General features: G+C 46.6%; 1 protein-coding gene across 3 annotated transcripts in view; it reads right to left on the bottom strand.

Moving 5' to 3' along the window:
• Positions 1-19,398, bottom strand: part of TASOR2 (transcription activation suppressor family member 2) — a 45,791-nt gene extending 26,393 nt beyond the window's left edge. For 2 of the 3 annotated variants that reach the window (XM_032986731.2, XM_032986732.2), the window contains exons 1-10: positions 13,030-13,164; positions 7,066-7,211; positions 5,490-5,585; positions 3,878-3,950; positions 2,399-2,490; positions 1,608-1,745; positions 1,364-1,488; positions 1,241-1,260; positions 1,037-1,136; positions 217-317 (exon numbers count right to left, since the gene is read on the bottom strand). In XM_032986731.2, the coding sequence (XP_032842622.2) occupies positions 217-317; positions 1,037-1,136; positions 1,241-1,260; positions 1,364-1,488; positions 1,608-1,745; positions 2,399-2,490; positions 3,878-3,950; positions 5,490-5,585; positions 7,066-7,211; positions 13,030-13,135 (997 nt within the window). In that variant the 5' untranslated portion in view covers positions 13,136-13,164. Of the gene's footprint in view, positions 1-216; positions 318-1,036; positions 1,137-1,240; positions 1,261-1,363; positions 1,489-1,607; positions 1,746-2,398; positions 2,491-3,877; positions 3,951-5,489; positions 5,586-7,065; positions 7,212-13,029; positions 13,165-19,241 lie in introns of those variants that run through there. The other variant, XM_032986733.2, reaches the window with a different exon arrangement.
• Between the last annotated feature and the right edge of the window lie 322 nt (positions 19,399-19,720).

Genomic DNA, 19,720 nt, shown 5'->3' with positions numbered 1-19,720 from the left:
TGGGAAGAGGATTGTATCACACCAGGAGACCATATGAAGTATGGACAGGAAAACATTCCTGTGCTGCCTTGGTATTTTTCCTTGCTCGTCTGCAATCAGCCACCCTTCAAGACAGGACCCAGTGCTACGTGGACCTGAGCTCTGACCCCCATGGCAATTCCTGCGGCGCAGCACAAGCATACATTCACTCATCACACCAGCGGGTTTTGCACTCACCTTCACTCTCAATGTAATTTCTTTTCCCAAATGCAGCTTCCGGGAGCTTTTTCTTCAAGTCAGACAAACCCATGACATGGTTAATGTCCAGGTTGGGAGGCCTGTGGGGATAAAGCAGCAGACTGTGAGATCACAAGCATAAAGGCTCTCAGGATGAAGCATAGCAAAGAGTCCTGGTTGCCCTGTCACCGTGAAACCAGAGAAAGCAGCTCTGGAGAATGCTGGAGAAGGTGTGGCTTGCGTAGCACTTTGCTGATTTGAGGATCCTGTTTGCAAACACCTCCAGGCACTGCTCTTGGTGGTTGTGTTACTGGCTGTCACTGGCTGTTTCAAATCGCTGCCTGCTGGTTGGTTTCTGACTACTGAAGGTTTTAAATACCTCATTTCAGTTACCTCGGTACTTTAGTTGTCATCGTGCTCATCTATAAACACAACTGGCTGATCGTACATGCACCACCAGGAAGCCCACTTCCCCCAAGGAGAAAAATCTCAAGCAGGGATAATTGATTTGGCATAAACACCCCAAAGTAGTTAACAAAGAGAGATGACAAAATACAGCCATTTCCAGCTGCAGTTCAGGGCCTGAACTCATGTCCTCATCCAGCTGTTGCTGTGACACTGCACCCCTGGTTGCCCAACACCACTTTTGTGACACCCTGACAGTGCAGGTGGTAAGCTGGTACAGCTGTAGGAAGATGTTGATCAATGAAAGGATGGGGCAGGAGAGACAAAACTGGCTTTTGCTGGTACACAGACACCCAAAGGTGCGATGCTTCCCACTGCACAAATTGCACAGAAAGAAAAGAAAGGGGCAACTTACAGCTGGGCTGGAATCGTGGAGCTGTATGGGGTCCTCAGGGCGATGTTGCACAAAAGCTGGCCCCGGATGGAGAGCTGCCCCCTCCATGGACAGTACAATGCTACAGGCAAAAGGGAGAATGGCTCAGAGAAAGCAGGAGAGGAGAGGAGGGCAAACAGAGAAAGGTACATTTATAAAACAGAAACAACCAGCAGATGCTCCTACCTTTGTGATTAAGCTCAGGTCTAGAGAAAAGGGAGAAAAAAAGAGGAACATTTAGCAACGGGAAAAGGAAAAACAGCCCACAAAAGCGACTAGGTAATGTTGGAACAACAGCAAGTTGCTTACAGGCTCTCTATAGCTAAGACAGGCATTTCCTTTGGCTCCCTGTACTGGCAGGCGATGACCATGTAGGGGCAGATCTGCCTGGGCCGCTCGGCAGCGCTGCCATCAGCCACTTCATACACGTAATACTGGGATGAGAAGGGAAACACATATGAAAAAACAAGGTGAGGAATGAGCCTGGGCCAGCCCTGCGCTCCCCAGCAGCCTGCAGGTGAGCTGCCTACCCAGTCCTGTTGCAAACTTATACCTGGCTCTGCTCGAAGGCCTGGCAGCAGCTGGTCTTTGATGGTACGTTGTTTTTGCTCACGGCGACATGGCAGTCGTAGCCAGGAGATGGGCAGGTATAACTGGTTGTGTAATTCTCAGATACTACCTTAACCTTCCCCTGTGCCAGAAAGTTTACCAAAATAAAAACAAACAAACAAAAAAAAAATACGCATAATCGTTCACAGAAACTTATTTTAAAAGACTGTTGAATCCTCCTTTTCCCCAAAGCTAGTGTTGCTAGCAGCCCCACACTCCCCATCACTGTGAGGGCATTTTGTGTATTTGTGTCCCTCCAAACACGAGGGCCTGACTCGGCCAAGCTCAGCATGGGAGACAAATCTGCACTGCTCAGGATAGCAAAGGGGAACAGGATGTTTCCCATGCCAGCTACAGAGAGCAGGAGTCAGTGGGGAGGGGAAGAAGGGGCCACACACCAGCCTCACAGAGGAACAGGGCTCCCTCCTCCAACTCGCAAAACACATGAGAGTCCAGGGAAAAAGGTGACCCTGTGGGGAATTTCTGATCTCAGCACTGGAATTTGGAAGGTAGGTCCTCTGCATCCTCTGCTGTCCTGCAGGCCACCAGTCAAGTCCAGCTGGATCTCTTGCTCTCTAGCCTGACACATCCCATAGTCAAAAATCCCAATGAATTCTCAACAGAACTGCTTTTACACCCCACTACAGTTCCAGGCACCAGTGTCTCCTTAAAAAATGCTTGCACTGTATAGCAGCTTCTAAAAACCATTCCACGTAAGACTGACTTGCATTTTACCTTAATTAGCTTACAAATGACAATATAGCCTGATTTTCCATGATACCAGGGTCTTGGATGAAGACAGTCTGCATACTTGGAAATATAAACCCCTGTGAAAACAAAGAAATGCAAGATAATGTGAATCATCTGTTGCATAAAGCAAAATGCCAAAAAAAAAACCCCTAAGGAGGACCCTCCTCGCAGAAATGGGAGTCTCTGCAGAGCCAATGCTGCAAACCAGAGCACCACTTGCTGCCATAAAAAGGGTGAAACTCTTTCTGACTCTCTTCCTTTTTGACTGCTGGTATGGAACTGCATTGTATGTTTCAGGCCCAGCTCTAAGAAAACGGTTAACTCGGGTTTCTCCTGGGAGAAGCAGCCCAGGGAACGTCAGTTTTGCCCACACTACACAAAAAGATTCTGAGCGAGGGCTTGTCTCTTCAAGGAAGAGCCGGTGAGGGGCTTCCAGGTCAGACTGCGAGTGGGACAGGTACTTTGCTCCATTTGGAGTCACACAAAGGCAAGCTGGATGTTTATACGTGGCAAACACATACTGCAAGGGCATGAGAGCAGGCCCACGGCATGGCACAGACTCTCCCAGGCCCCTTCCTTGCCTCTTCATGGCTTTTCAGCATCCCAGATGTCAACGTGAACCTTCCACCTTGTGACAAGGTCTATTCTGATACAGTTTATTCCCATCCTTTCTCCATGCTCAGGGCATATCATATGTGGATTTATTGGAGGCAGGGGCAGGGGGTGTCAGCTCTTCACCCCTGCTTTATATTTGTAGAAAAGTACATGGGGGGGAAACAGGGACTGGGCAAGGGAAGGGTTGCAAAGAGACACACCGTAATATTCACCTCAGTCCATCAGGACTAAGATACACACCCAGATAAATAACCAATTCTTGCTTGGTTTTGCATTCACTGCCATTGACTGTTCAATAATTAGGTGTTTTGGCCCACAAAGACTTGTGGGATGAGACGTTCTGCTTCTGGCAGAAGGATTTCTTTGAGTAACGTGCCCTGCGCTGCACATCTTGAGGCCCCAGACCTTTGGGCAAGGAACAAGCACATACTGAAAACGGGCTTTGACATGTCACAATCTGCTCTGGTTATTAACAGGACTGTTGGCAAAAGCTCAGCAAATAGACTCTGAAGAGCAAACCGGTGGGGAGAGCTGCCAAAAAGCCACTTTGGTGACCAAGATTTTTATTAACAAGGGAGAAAAAACCTGAAATGGAGAAGTGAAGAGACAGTAACATTCTCTGGGGAAGATCCCATCTTCATCTGGTTGAGGGGGCAGAAGGAAAATCCTGCTGCTTGCTTGATCCAAACAAATGTAGTTTCCCATGTAAGAAACATGGGAGTTTCTGTGGATCTTTGCACCAACAAGGCAGTACCGTGAGTTTGTCTGGGCTTTTGCGTTTGTTTTTAAAGAAGTGAATATCTCCAGAACCATGAACAGGTCTCTTGATCCTCTGAATGGAAATCTTACCTTTGGCTGGATCACCAAGCGTGGAAATAGAACTGCTGTTTATGCGGAGGCCTGTCTGACACACCTCTCTTGCCTTCAAAAGAAGAGACAGCCTCTTTTACCATGTATTTTCAAAGATAAGGGACACGGCTACTGAAATCTACAGCACAACAGTTGGCAAAATACTTGCAACAGGCAAACACATGCTGGTTACAGTCCCAAAACACTTGTGGTATAACAAAAACCAAACACAACGTCCACAGAAAGAAAATTTGTTGTTTCAGATAATAAATACTTGTATTTATCAAGCATTGTTACAAAAACCTCTGCGGAAGCAAAAGCTTAGAAAAATCTGGAAAAAATCCAGCATCTCCAGAAAGCACTGCAAGCACAAGGCTGGACTTTGAACTTTCTTTATTTGCATGGGCAATCTGTGGAAAAATAAATGCAGCGGGGCTGGAATGAAGGTAAAGGACATTTGCTACTCCGTGCTCACTCCTCCACAGGCACAATTACTACCTTGGGAGCATCTCACTGGCTTTGGTTTAACCCACGTCCAAAGGAGCTTCAAAGTGTGCAAAGCCCAAATACGTATTGACCAACGAGTGACAACAGGAGCAGTTTTAACTCATTATGGGTGAGTAATAAAAGCAAACCAGACAAACTGTAGTCAGTCCCCTTATAAGCAACATGGGGCACTCATCACACCTAACTTCTGCCTCCTAAAAAGCAAACGTCTTGTTTAGACTAGCCAGCTAAACTTCTCTGAACAGCAGAGAGGCACCTCCAGAGAGCAATTTAGCTGAAGGATTTTAGATGCCTGCACTAAACAAGGTCCAACTGTCCTCTGGAGAGCTCCCTCTTTCCCAAGGTCTGCACAAGGAGCTCGACCACTTGGCGCAGACTGTGCTAAATTTCAAACAGCCAAAATGAAGCAGGACAATTCCTGCCCCCAAACGGAGACTGAAAGTGGTTTTGTTGTAGCTCAAGCCAAACTGAACAGAACTAAACTGCATTCAGGCTACTCTCAACCTGAACAAAACCATCTCTACTGTGATTTAGCACGGCATCATTAAATCACGTCAAAAGTGAATTCCCACTAGATTCCCTGAGCATCCTTATGTAGACAAACTCTTTTTACAAAATCAAAAGCAACCTTGTGGAAAATGGGCAAGAATAACTTTCCCAATAGCTACGTCAGGCTTTCTCTCCACCCAGCTGGCAAAACCAAGGGAATTTGCCCAAAACCACCTGAGAAACTCCTGCCTTCTGTCACAAAGGAGCTTTTCTCTTCTAAGTGTACGTGAAAGGTTTCACCTGCCTGTACTTGACCATAAATCCACTGGGACAAAGGGACACTCCTTCCATCTCCCAGCAGAGGGCAAAGGAGGCAGTCAAATCTCAAACAGCAATTGACTGGAGAGATGCAAAATAAGATCTATCACTGTAACCTCCCAGGAGTCACTTTCAGAACTTGCTCTGGACTATTTATACAGTAGCAATTGCGCTGGTAACCAGCGTACAGAGAGCCAGGACACTTCAGTCAACAGATCTGCTGGGCTTTGGTGGGACAGAGCACATATGCAGGCATGTGGCATCAAACTTCTTAAGCTGAATAAACATTTCAGGTTACCTCTTCTTCATTATCAAACAGGAGAAATGCAAAGGTCTCCTCCAGTTCCTCTTGGCTGTACCCGGCGGCTTCCTTTGCTTGGGCAAAAGCTTTGAGCTGCAGAAGACACAACAACACTTTGTTCTAGTCTGCTCATGCCAGAGCCAAGTGACACGTGTTTGTGGTGTGAGGATGGCATGTCCCAAGCACCTCCAGTTGTGTTCAATATGGAGCAGCAGCCAGGTGATGCTGGACCAGCTCACGTGCCCACGCACCATTCCCTCCCCCAGGCACATGAACACCCAGTTTCCCACCACAAGGCCCCCAATCCATGCATCTGTCTGTCCGTCTGTCTCTGCCTTTGTCCCCAGCAGAACATGTTCAATGTCCTCCAAGGGACAGCAAGCACATCCAGCCCTGCAGTGTCACGCTGTGTTCATCCTGGGCAAATCCAGCCTTATTCCAACTTGCCCCTCTTGCCACACATCGTCGGCTGCTGGAGAGCTTGTTTCACTGAGCTGCATGTGGGCTGGTGGAGCATCACATTTAGTTTAAGGCCATCAGAAGACAAATTGCCTTGGTCATGGAGAAGATGCCTACAGAAGGCAAGATGCTTGGAGACACCCCTCTTTTTCTCTCTCCACTGACCAAGGGAAGCCTAGACTATTTGACTAGAGGCCAGGTGATATCATGAGACTACAGCTCAGAAGGTTTGGCTACAACCAAATAACACATTACTTCAATTTCTTTTGTCTGACAATTAAAGCAGACTATGTTCACAGGGCAGACAGGCGGAACATCACAGGAGGAAACAGAGCTGCATTTGAATCCATGATGTTTTAGGGCTTTAATAAAATCAGTTGTAGAAGGATGGGATTTTTTAAACAGGGTTAGAAGATAAGAAAACAACAGTCTCATCACTGCTTTTGCTTATTTTGGCTTTAGAACCCACAGACAAATCAACAAAGGACTCAATACCTGCTTTCCCCGTTTTTTATCCAGCTCCACAGTGACTATTCCAGATTTAGGCAGCCAAAATGTCTAACTGTTTAATTCATGACAACAAGCAGACTGGTCATCTCTAGTTCCCAGAGAAGACAGCCTGTCTTCCACGCCAATGACAGAGGGAGTGTAGGGATGAAGGCATTTTCAAAGTGGTTCCATAGATGCCCCAGTCAGCTGGAGAAAGGGAAATATTGGCGCCTGCACTGGTGTGAGGACAGACAAAAGAATAGCAGGGAAAATCTGCCTCCCTGTGAATGGCTAAAGCTCTCCTGCTAGGCATCAAACCAGGATTTCAATCTGCCCCAAAGGCCTGCTTCAGGAGCTGCAAGTGGAATGTTTGGCAACATTGGCTGAATGGACCTTTTGTTCCTGATCACATTAGGAAGGAAGAAGTGCGAGAAAGCAAAAAAAAAAAAAGGTTCCCTTCAGTCAGGAACTGCTAATGGAGCTCTATGAGCTCCAGATCAGCCAAGTGCTGCAAAGGAAAGACAGACCTGCCAGTAAACCAGCATTTACAGGCATCTGCAGCTCCCAGAGAAACACCACCCTTTCCCAAGCTGCCAGCAACACCCTGCTCCCCCACCGGCCTTACCTCACTTAGAAAAACATCATTTTCCACCAGAATTGCTTGGCTGTACTGAAAACCGTCCTGAGATGTAGAGTCCAAGTAGGAGCTCTGCAGCACTGAAACCGCTGTCTGCAAAAGGGAACTTGACTCTTCCGACTCTGGATGAAAACCTGGAGGGAGAAGGCAAAAAGCAGGTGCAAATATTAACTCTGGGTATCCCCAGATGAGTACGGGGCTTCAGCAGAGGCGAGTGGCAGCCGAATGCCTCATTTAACAAGCCCAGATCTTCACGGAGCTGATGGCTCCCATCGGGAGCAGCAGCTCCCCTCCAGCCACGAAACCCCTAAGTCTTTGTTTGCAAGTTCAATTGCCCTTTGGCAGGAAGAATAGGAGCTCGCTTGTAAGTCCTTGCCAGTAAGCTTTTAAAGTTTTTTCTCTGCAACAGAATAAAAAAAATAATAATAATAAAAAAAAAAATTCTTAGCAACTGCTAAAAGCAAAGCCTGGTGGTAAATCAACCTTATGCTGAGCAGGTCAGAGTTTTCTCTTGCGCTAAAAAGTTACTTAGATTCGTTGCACGCTCTTTTAGGGTGTGAGAGTTGATGTCTGCACACAGAGGAAATCTCAGTGCATGCTTAGTGTCTCGGGGCTATCTGTTTTTCTATAAAGATCTTCAGGTCTTGAGCAAATGTGCTTTTCAATACCATGAGAGCAAGACTTCCTTCGAAGCCTCAAAGGGCAGTGTTCTCGAAGCCCAAATTCTCTTGGTATCTCCAAAGGACAACGTCCCAGTAAAACACTTTCCAACAGCATCCCACCAAGAAGAGGTCCCAAAACAGCTGACAAATTAAATATGGATGCAGAAAAAAAGGAAAGCCCTGCAGTATCTGTGCTCTTGCAGCTGTTAAAATCCAAATATTAAATAAAGCAGACACTGAGAAACACAGGAAATCCTGGGCTCAGTCTCTGTTGCACATTTAAAAACCTTTATTACTGGTGGCGATTCATGAACTATGAGATTTCAAATCCCAAGCTGAGTTTGCAACATAGACACATTGGAAAGTTTTATTTCTTATGACCCATAAACTTTAGAAAATAAAGCAGTCATCTATAAGGAAAGAAATATAGAATCACCAAACCCCACCTGAACAACAGGTTTTGCATGCTGGTTGCTCTCTTAAGAAAAACCTCACTGAAATTTTTAAGGACAGATACATAAATTCTCATTTTAACATCTAAGAGGTCCACACTCCTTTGGTGATGAGCAAGATAGCATCTGTTGTCACCCTGCAACCTGCTTGCGGTTTTGACTCATATTTTTAAAGGGTAAGTTTTAATAGTTTTTTTCCTTCTCCTCCCCTCAATTAAAAAGAAGACGGAAATATTCCCTACGCCACAAATTTTGTTATTCCTCTCAAATTACTTAAGGTCAAAAAAGGACCTAGTATAAGGAACAGGGAAAATAACATTTCAAATTGCATGTATTAAACTCATTTAGCTACACTGCTCTAAGCCCGTTCAACCAGTTCACACTCTGGGGCTTAACAGGGGAAGGGAGACAGCGTCTGCGTTGTGCCAAGCAAAAGACAAATCCAGACAAGGCAAAAAATGGGGGGAAACCGTATAAAGACAGCTCTAAAAATGGTTCTAAGAAAAGCACATAGGAGACAGGTGGGGATGTAAATTGGGAGCACAGAACATAAAAGCTTTAAAAGAACTTTTGCCTCTCAACCTTGCTCTGGGGAATGAATATCTTTTGTGTCCTCTTGTATTCGCTTTCTAAACCTCAGTTTCAGGTGATGCCTCTGTAATCATTAGAAGTAGTAAAAAAGCAGTTGAACACAACTTGGCTCTCAAGCACAGAAAAATGAAAAATAAACAGGTCTTCCAGCTCTCTCTCAGAATTACTGTTTTTTCTCTTTGAGCCTAATGAGGATAAGAAGGGATGTTAAGTTTTCTCATTTTTTTTTCCTCACTTGTCTTTCAGTTTGCTCTGTCTGTGTCTCTTGCATCTTTTGGATCTCAAATAAACAGCCAGGGAGTTCAAACTCCTCCAGGGAAATCAGATCAGGAAATTACATCCCAGCTCACAGCTCTGCTCAAAGGCTTGGACCAAACATAACGTCCTTTTTTGCTTCTTGCTGGAGCACCACAACGCTTGTTTCTGGAGACATCCTCCAAGGAGAAACAGCCCTGTCCTCAGCATCTTCTCCCCCAGCCTAAACAAGCCCATCTCCCTCAACCTCTCTTTATATCCCAAAAGCACAGGACCATAGCGGATGTTATTTAATTTCACAGCTACTTCTCCAGCTACTATCTCATTTTTCAGGGTGTAATATTCTGCTGTCCCTACCGGTAGCGCCTCGCAACTCTGCATCATTGACAAGTTTAGGGTCTTGGAATATGAGAAAGGCCATGCCTAAACGTGTGAGCTGGGGGCCAGCCGTGGGCTTCCACACTGCCTATGTGAGACACCAAGGTGACAATGAGATCACAGAGTTAAAAAGCTCACTTGGTGCAGAACACATATTGAGAGCGTGGGGTGTTAAATCAGCAAAAGCAGTGGATATTCTCTATCTTTCAGGGGTAAAAGCTAAAGGCTTAAAATAATAATAATAATAAAAAGCTTGGGGAGCTCTTGGAAATGCAACATTGTTATATGTGGTTAAAAAAAAAAAAAAAGGAATAATTTGCAGAATGATAAGAATGTAGCATTGGAATTTCCTGCTTTGCCTATAGAGATCAATGGGTTGTTCTACCGCGGTTGGGGGTCCAGGCACTAGATGTTTGTCCTGTAAAACAGCTTGTGCTAGTGAAATTTGTAAGCTAACTGCTCTGGATGAATTACCTGGAGCAAGGAGAAGAAAGAAGAAGATAAGATTACGAAAGAAGCCAGGAGGCATGCTAAAGATGTTGAAACTGGACTGGCGACAAAAGGGGGTTTGAAACTTGAACAATTTGGTGAGCCTGGACAGAGCTGGGGCCGATGTTTGTCCTGGCACGAGATGTTTGTCCTGTAAAACAGCTTGTGCTAATGAAATTTGTAAGCTAACTGCTCTGATGAATTACCTGGAGCAAGGAGAAGAAAGAAGAAGGTAAGATTACGAAAGAAGCCAGGAGGCATGCTAAAGATGTTGAAACTGGACTGGCAACTGTGTGGATAAAAGGGGGTTTGAAACTTGAACAATTTGGTGAGCCTGGACAGAGCTGGCCAACGGAGCTCGGCCACCCCAGCGCTGCATTTGCTCTCTTACCTTAATAAAGATTCATTAATCCATATTTGGATGTGATTGGTCTTAATCTACCTATAACAACATGAACAGCAATTTTGCAGGTGATAACTCAAACATTAGTTCCTCCCTGCAAGTCCAGCTACAGTGTAAAACTGAAAGTCCAAAATGGAAAATAAAAGTAAAAAAAAGTCACTGTGACAATACATAAATACATGAGATGAAACAATCACAGAGCATGGCACCGAGCCCAGCAGCTCGCTGTGACCCTCATCTCCCCTTTCAGATTTAAGAGGCTCCTTCAGATCTGCTCCCACCCTACGGAAGCGCCTGCAGTCACACAAACACATGCAAAACCCTGACACAACCAGGTTTCATTTGAGGGAGCAGAAGGCCCTTGACAGTCTCTGTGCAGACTGTGAGGAGGCGAAAGTGAAAGCGCCTAAACCAGAAGTAAAAGTGAAAGTGGCCATTCCCCTCTGAGCAGCTTGGATGTGCCACTACCACCACGCCGCATCCTCAAGGAATGGGACTGACTTCTCGTAAGGAGTCGATCGGACAGCAGAGACGCATCGCAGGACTGGTAACTGGAGAAACCCAGCAGAACTCACAGTGGGTGTTACTGGGCCCAGCTGAACCCACAGTGGATGTTATCCATGCCCTAAAATCTTCAGGGAGGGGAGTCACAGCCTGTCCCTGGTCATTTCCTACCCCAATAACAAGGTGAAAGGTACTGAAATGCCTCAAACATTCCTCGACACAGAAGCACCACGGACAAGTTGTGGCCTTTGTGATCAGTCTAAGGAATGCTGCCCAGGGAAGGGCGGAGTGTATCGAAGGATGCACGGCTCCACTCCCTTGCTGCTGTAGTGCCAAATCCCTTAGATAAGCCTCCTGATAAGCTAAAGGCTGGACAATCATGTAAGAAAGAAAAAAATGAGGAAGAAGTAAAGGTGGTAGGAGGGAACAAGACCACCTCATCTCTCATGGAAACAGTTCCGGGAATACCTGCCTCTCTTTATCTAGTATGCTAATCAGCTGATAAAATGAACTTAAAAGACAGGAGAAAACTTTTTCTGGAGCTGTGTCAATGCTGGAACAAGGGGTGGTGACCAGACTCTTCTCCTTTACTTTCCTTTCTTTTTTCTTATAGATTTCAAGGGGTGGTGACTGGACTCTTCTCCTTTCCTTTTATTTTCTTTCCTTTCTTATAGATTTATCAATAAGAGACCCCATTGCTTACTATCCTTTTCCAAGTTTAAGCTGTTTCTACTGCAAGTAAAACATTTTAACTGGTCTCTTGGTGTCATTTCACCTTAATTTAAACCGAGGGGATCACAGAACCTTTACAACTCCCTGAGCTCCCAGTCCGGGTTGTAACACAAGGGAGAGAGAACCAGTCGCTTTTGCGGCTATTAGTATCAGTTGCCAACACTGCAAGTAAGCCTGATCTTTCCCTTGTGCTGTGGCTGTGCAGAAGTTATCCACCAAGAGCCTTGCATTCCTTGGAAGGCTGCTACCCTACTCCTTCTTCCTCCTTTTCTAGACTTAAAGCCAACTCCTTTGACCCTTCCTCCCTGCAAATGTCCCGACGTGCCCCGTTCTGTCCCCTCAAAAGCCTTGGCTGAAGCCGCCGTGCCCGACCAGCAGACGCACACGGCCCATATGCTCCTGGGAGCTGCACGCCTTTTGCTCCCCTTTCCAATTCAGGGCTCCTGCAGGTGCTGGATGCCCGTCAGGAGGGCCAGCCAAGGCCAAGAGACATAGACTTCTCAAAAACAAGATCCTCTTTTGGCTCATTCACTTTCATGTGTCCTCTGGATGGCCTTACCACACAGAGACTTCCAAAGCCAGCCCTGGAGGAAACCCCATGGCTTTTGAACCACTTGTACAGACTTGAACAGAGAAAAAGGTTTGCTTTCCTACCTAGTATTTTTTATTTTTATCTGAAAATTTCAGTAGCAGTTGCTGCAGACATTCGAATGCTGTCAAATCTCCAAAAGGCTGCAACCCAGCCTGGTCAACGCACGCTGAACTGTTCACCTACGGGGCTTTCAACCTGTCCTCAGCACAGCTGCTCCTGTGTGGTCCCTTCCCACAGCCCTTCTCCATCTTGTCTCTCTTCCACCAGGATTTCCTCAGTTTTCCTGGCTTGCTCTCATCATTAACATGAGCTGTAACATCAGGCATCACCGGCAGCATCAGTTCTGGCACCACCACGTGCCACTCTGTACCGTCAGTAGTTCAACCAGCTGAGACTCTGTAAGATCACCCTCTCAACTTCTTCAGCTCTGCTGAAATCCACTTTCTCGCCTCATAATCTCCCATCCTGATTTTGCTGCTTTCACTCTTTAGTTTTACTTTCTAATCATTTCCAGCGCACAGTAATTATTATGTCAATTATATAAACTGTCCCTCTTAACTCTGCATTATAAACCCCATGGTACTACATGCTTGACCAGCTATTTACCTGCAAACTTCTTTTTGCTACAGCCTGCTGACAGAGCAGCCACAAAAGTGACCTGGTAAACACACTGACAAAGAAGGGTGTCTCTTTTTCAAGGAGTCTTGAGACATCCTTGGTAAGCTCATCCAAAATCTCCTTGATGGGGAGCAGCTGGCAGGACACAGAAATTGAGCTAACGAGCTGACCTTCCAGGAAAACAGAAGTCAGCAACGACTATTCTGGGAACTGATGCTCTACACAGACTTATGTGTCTACACCAAAAAAAAGTATAAAAAGTAACTTGCTACCTACCCAAAATGAGTTTCTCTGCAAGAGCTTCCCTGTACGAGATCTCCTGGACAGACCACACCCTCACTAGGGACGCCTGGCCGACTCCAGAATCGGGGACACAGATCATCTTTGAAGGGAGATTTTTCTTCCATCGCTGATTTGCCCCACTCCCAAGAGCGGTTTGGTGACTGTCATACTGGTTACATCTCACATAATATATTTATAGCTGCACACATTGGGAAAGATTCATTAAGAATACATGCGCTTCGCTAACCGAAATTCTGTAATAACTTGTAACATGCATATATTTGCTTTACTCTTGTAATATATATATATATATATATATACTTGCTTTCCTAGTGGTAATTTTGTAGTGACTTGTAGCATATATTTATATATGTATATATTTGTTTTTACTCATAGTATATTTTGAGTAATTTGTAATAAAGAAATTCTCAGAAACGCAAATTTCACACCCTTGTGTATTACATTGTCCCGAAAATCCCGTGGTCACAATCTTCATCCACCTGCAGGTCGGGTCACCCTCCTCTACACCTACGCAGCCCAACTTTTATAATGAGTCTTGCCTCATTAATGCTGAAGCACAGAAGTCACTTTCCTCTTTAAAACAAACACAGAGTTAAATTAAGCCAAACTAAGCCAAAAAATCACCATCTCCCACAAATGTCTAGGAGCAGGAAGGTGTCCCACCTGTAAGGGAACAAGATGTTGACCTAGGGCAGATGCATCTGACTGTTACAAAGTATTTTCAGTTAATGACATGGTGTAAATTAAGCTTACATTTACCCTCCAGGAGTAATCGGGCAAGGAGATGTAGCACAGACCACTCCCACAGCTAGCTGATAACTAGGCGTATTTGGAAGCTGAGCACTCGAGGAAGACCCCAGAGACTGCTCCACGCAGCGCAGCAGAGCTGTGCCCACCACGGAGCCGGTGTCGTGTGCCCATGGGGACTGGCCCAGGGCACAGTTAGCATGGAACAGAAGCAGCAAGTTATTTGCCTTGGCATATCCAAGCCTCTCGGGATTTTCTTGAGTTTTAGCGTGGGTTCTTTAAAGCCTTTCAATCTCAAAATACACTCTCCTACACCCGACAAGTGCCTTGTTCCTTCTGTTCCTGCTATTATCATCAACTTTTACAGCTTCGCTGCTTTCCAGCATCTTTTTCTTTCACTTTCTCAGCTTTTTCCTTCCTGTTTTTTCCACTCAGAGACACAGACAACCTTGTATTTGTCAGGCTGCTAATAGGCAGAGCTGGCTGAACCTGCCACGTTGTAACAGATGTGATGTACAACAGCCAGGATATTACATGTACCAGAGGTGGATGTTGGGCATGGGATGGGGTTACCAGAGCAGGCTTGTGCTCGTGATCTAGCTGAAACAAGACCACTGGCTTAAACTGGGTGATGTAGGCACCCATTTGCAGAGATGAGGAGCAAGTCTGATGGCAAATGAATGGGAAAAAAGTCTCCCACCCAGGATGGAAAAGGCAGCACAGGTTGTATCACGGGCTGTCTGGCAGAGCCAAGAAGGGCTCTAATTATAAGCAGCACTTTCTGAAGGTCTTGCCATGGGATGCTGCAGATGAGTTCAAAAATCAGCTCTGTGGGGGGAAAAAAAAAAAATCATCCATTAAATGCAAAGATTCCACCTCTTCCTCAGGAAGTCCCTGAGCCACAGACCTACGCAAGTGGCTTGAGTTTTCAGCAGAAAGAGCGCTGTACTTTTGTTCACACACTTCTCCCTAAGCGGTCACTCCTGGAGTCAAGATACCAGCCAAGATGGATTTTCAGTCTCAGCTGGGACAGCCCATTAAATCAGCACAAGGTTTTACCCCCACTCTGATGTGTGTGGAGCCAGGCTGACAGCAGATGATGGATATGCAGTGCCACGGTAGCATGACCGTGGTAGGAAGCATCTCTTACTCTATGTGGTGCTTTCATGGCCAAGACCAGCAACTTATTGAGCCAATTATCCTGCAACTGCTACAGGCTTCCTGCAAGTAAATCATCGTAACAGATCATTAAAAACCACCTCTCTGCAACGGATGTTTCCTTGTACCCTCAGAGAGCGGTTTCCTCACATGGAGGTTCAACAGCTTTCCTAACTGCAGAGCTGTTTTCCCCCAGAAGAACAGCATTCAAATTGCTGGGGGGGGGGGCGGAATTTTTGGATGGCACAGCTCTCTAATCTTTGCAATTAGCTGAGATAAGTAAGCAGGTTGATGCAGCTCTGCGCCCCTAAATTAATATCCTTGGCCTTAAACCCAGGAGTTATGACCCTGCTTGGGGTGAGATGTTATCTTTTGAAATCTCCTGGTTTGATGTATTTAAGACACACTTTCACAATGAAACAATCACAAGGTGATTGCTGCTAAACTGGAAAACCCAGGTGCTGGATTGTATTTTAAATTACCTCTGGGATCAGGTAGCCCAGGAATGAAGATATCTATGCTGCAGGAGCTTCTGTAATGGCTTTTATTTCAATGAGAGACTGACAGTATTTATTTATATCACTTTTAAGAGTCAGGCAACACAGGGAACCCCTGGTACCCTCCCAAAGAGCTACCACACTGCCCAGAGGACAGGCAACCTTTAAACAGACAGCTCCACTTGAGCTCTGCCAACACAGATTTAATCTTACTGTGGTATCTGAATGCCTCTAGTTGGTTGGGGAGAAAACATTGATAATGTCCTCACAGCTAGGGAAGGTTATGTTCCTACATGACGTAAAAAAATCTTGTGTCATAAGAAAATTCAGCAAACCTGGTTGTTTCAAACTGTGCCCCAAATTCCTACCCGGAGAAGCCAGCTCCTACAAGACCATACATCATTACACTGAGAACAAGGGAGATGGGCTTGTTTAGTTTGGGTGAAAAAAGCTGGGGAGATCCAACTGCAGCCTGCAGCTACCTGGTGGGAAGTCAGAGAGAAAATGGAACCTTTCTTCTGGCACTGGCAGATGGAAAAAAATATGAGGAAACACCTCAAGTTGCACCTTGGGAGGTCCAGACCGGACGTGAGTAAGAAATTTTTCCCCTGGAGGGTGATGCAGCCTTAGGACAGGCTGCAGGGAGGTGGGGGTCCCAATCCTTGGCTGGGCAAAGCCACAGCTGCCCACTGTTGTTGGTGAAAAATGGACTCAGAGTAGGAGTTCTACACCAGACAAAGATCCTTCCTGTTACTTTTAGCTGCTCATGTAATCGAGGATGTGGTTATTACAGGTTTTCCCCGTTAATTCATTGCAATTGCAGTTGTTGTGCTGCCTTTCATCTCAGCAGATGCTCCTCAAAGCCCCATCCCCTCTTCTATCATCTTATATAGGGTTGCCACCTGTTGTAGATTCACTCAGCTGCAGGTGTCTGCATTGATTCTTCTGAAGTCTAGCACCAGCACAGGTATTTTAGCACTTAAACAACTAAAGACAGCTCTTTTTTTTTTTTTTTTTTTTTTGCAAAACCAGCCAGCCAAGTGGTTCTCCATGCTAGTGCAGTAGCCCAGTGGCCTAAACCAGCCAGATTTGACGTGCTTTGACCTTGTGAGAGAGCTGGAGACTAGTGCACAGCAAACTAAAAACCCGCTGATGACAGGCTTGCCTTTGCTATGTTAGGTTTCGAGGATCCCTTGCGAGCAGCCCACAGATGCTACATTGAAAACCCACATGTTGAAAGCTCTCCAACCACACAGCACCCGCCCTCCCAAGAAACATCAGCCTGCTGCCATGCGAGCTGCAGTTCATCTGCTGTCTCCCCGGACCATGAAAAATTGACCTTGGGAACCTTCTGGATCTAAAGCCTATGCGCTGTCAAGGTGACTACACACGCTGCCTTGATGTCCAGGGTCTCCTGACACACAGGCAGCTTTGTGAGAACAACAGCAACAGTTCATGTGTTAAAACCAACCTCCCCAAGGCAGAGCTGCCCCATTTGGGAAAAGAAAAAAAAAAAAAACAAAAAAACAACTTGTTTGTGGCTGGAAACAACTCATTTCCCCTGCCTGAAATCCTGCAGCTGCATTCCTCCAGACCACGGTTACTTGCTCCTTTTGCCTCTGAGCAAGCCTGAAAATCTCCCAAACAGGGATATATCCTTCCTTAGGCGTGGTTTGTTGCATTGCTTTTGCTCTCACTACAGTCACTCTCAGCATTGGCTCTCTTTCCCCTGGTCTCTTGTTCTGCTTGATGTGGAGATAGAACTAACTGCACGATCTCTATGGACCCTTTGGCTGCAGAAATTACCAAGACACACTGATCGTTTCAGATGAAAACAGAACCAAAGCCAAGTACTAAAATCCACATGCACACTGACTCCAAACACCCCATCAGAAGTAGTGAGTAGTTATCTCACCATCAAAAATAAAATAAAATAAATTTAAAAAAAAAAAGCGCCAAACTGCAAAAATAAAATTTACCAAAAATAATAAGACATTTCTATTTCTGGTCTCAAAACAATTTTAACTCAGACTAATTTGTTGGTCACTCTGGCAGGTGCCAGAGTGACCAACATATATATATTTCATGTAATAAAAGCAGACTGTTCCACCAAAGCTGTAATACCACACACATTTTGGTGGGTGGCTACAATGACCTACACAAGACCATGACCCAATGCTCCTTCACTTCCCCTTCTAGCACAGCTGGGGTTGTGTAATGAAGAAAATCAGCAAACTGCAGCAGAAAATAAAGAGGCTATTTTTAATCCAGATAGGTTCATCAATCTGGATCGCTGCATGGCTCTGCAAAGAGTTGTACCAACATAGCTCGAAGTCACTTGGGCTATGGATGTCAGGGGCTATCAGGGGCGAGTATCTGAAAGCATGGAACACTGAAATTATCTCTGCTACTGCCAAAACCACCAGGTTTAAGAGGAACACTAAAAATAGACCAAACTAGTATGATAAAACCAGTTTCAGAGCTGGGTAATACAGTCTCTGGTCCTAGGTCAGTACTTCTACTTCTCATCAGAGCAGATAGGGAATTCTCTGACAAAATGATTTTTCAACTGGAAAACAGCGATTGCTGTGAAAACATACATTTTCCTGACAACACACTATATCTAACAAATTCATTCACGCACTGACCAGTAATTTCCAGATTCAACCCCTGGACAGCTAGTGCCAGTAGAGCCCTGTGTTTGTCTCCACATTTGTTACGAATCTCTCATAAGCACTGTAAAGAGATCTATTGAGCAGCACGATGAAACATGCACTTTGACCAAACACTTGGGGAAAAACCATGAGGTTAATGTTCTGACTTGAATCCCGCACAGAGCAGAGCTTCACCCAGCGTCTCCTGCATCCGTGATGAGCATCAAAACACCGAGCTACTGATTATTCTGGGCCAGGCTGGCTTTCTTGCACCTTTTTTAAAAAACCCCTCCTTTGTTCCCATGGAGTAAGGAACATGTTTTACAACTGTTTTTGCGTCATCCACCCTCTGGTTTGTTCCGTCTATCTCAGGTTATCCCCCCTTAAGGAGTGCAGACCCACAGCTCGACACGCCCTGCTCCTATCCAAACCTCTGCAGGATAATTTGAGGACAACCTGGGAGCAGAACTGTGCAGAACCAAAGCAGAAACATGTCTGTTTTTTTTTTTTTTTTTCTCTGCTCTTCTAGGGCCAATTTCCAGCCCTGAAGGGCAACGCAGTTGCTCCAAGGGGGGAGCAAAGAGGTCTTCCAGCCATGAGCTCCCCACCCCAGTCCCAGGAAGGGAGCCGCATGCAGCCGATCTGTTTGTATTTCCATACCCGGCTCCTGAAGGGCACCTGTGCTAACCACCACGGCTTCCCAAGGACAAACCGAAGGTGTGCGCAGCCACAAAACCAGAAAATGCACGGCGGCTCTCCCAGCTGAGTGGACCTTGGGGTCTGCTACCGGTGCAGTGTGGGAGCTTGGAAAAGCCAACGTGTCCCTAGTGAGGCAGACAAAATTAAACCACGCACAAAAAAACAAAAAACAAACAAAAAAAAAACCCAAAAAACCAAAACCTCCTTTCTAAGCGTCGAAGGCATCCAGGGGTTTGGGGCGTACAGGGGCTGCTCTCCCTCACTCAGCAAGGAGCGGGCACCCCCCTCAAGCTCGTCCCCACAGGGCCGAGCAGCCCCGGCTTTGAAGAAACAGAGGGGCAATGCCGGCTTGACTTCTCCTCCCTGGACGAAGGGGTGGGACGGAGCCGGCCGCCCTCCCCGTGGCTCACCCCCCGCCCGAGGGACTCACCCCTGCCCGGCCCGCCGATCTCCTCGTCCCGCCGTTCTCCCATGGCCGGGAGGCTCGTTCCTCGCCGTTCCCCGCCTCGCCGGCCCTCACGCCGCCCGCATGCCGCCCCGCCCGGCCCTCGGCGCGGCTCCGCTCCCGGCGGGGCCCCGGGAGGGCGCGGCGCTACCGGGCCGGGCGGGCCGGCGGGTTTAGGCGACGCGGGGCGGCATACGGGGCGGGAGCGCTGCGGGCCGCCGCCATCCGCCGGCCCCAGGAAGTGAAAGGACGGCGCGGGCGGGCGGGGAGGCAGGGCCGGGGGCCGGGAGCCGGGGGGCGGGCGGTGGCGGCGAAAGGAGAGAAGGAAAGAAAAAAAGAAAAAAAAAAAAAAAAAAAAAAAAAAACAGAAAGTGAAAACTGAACCGGAAAGAGAGCGCGGCCGCGCCCGCGGCTTTCCTCTTCCCGCGGGTCACCGCCGCGCCGGCACCGGCCCTCAGCGGCCC

This window comes from Tyto alba, unplaced genomic scaffold (genome assembly GCF_018691265.1).
Source record: "Tyto alba isolate M040663 unplaced genomic scaffold, T.alba_DEE_v4.0 Super-Scaffold_2, whole genome shotgun sequence".
NCBI lineage: Eukaryota > Metazoa > Chordata > Aves > Strigiformes > Tytonidae > Tyto > Tyto alba.
This window is presented reverse-complemented; position numbering and strand designations above follow the sequence as displayed.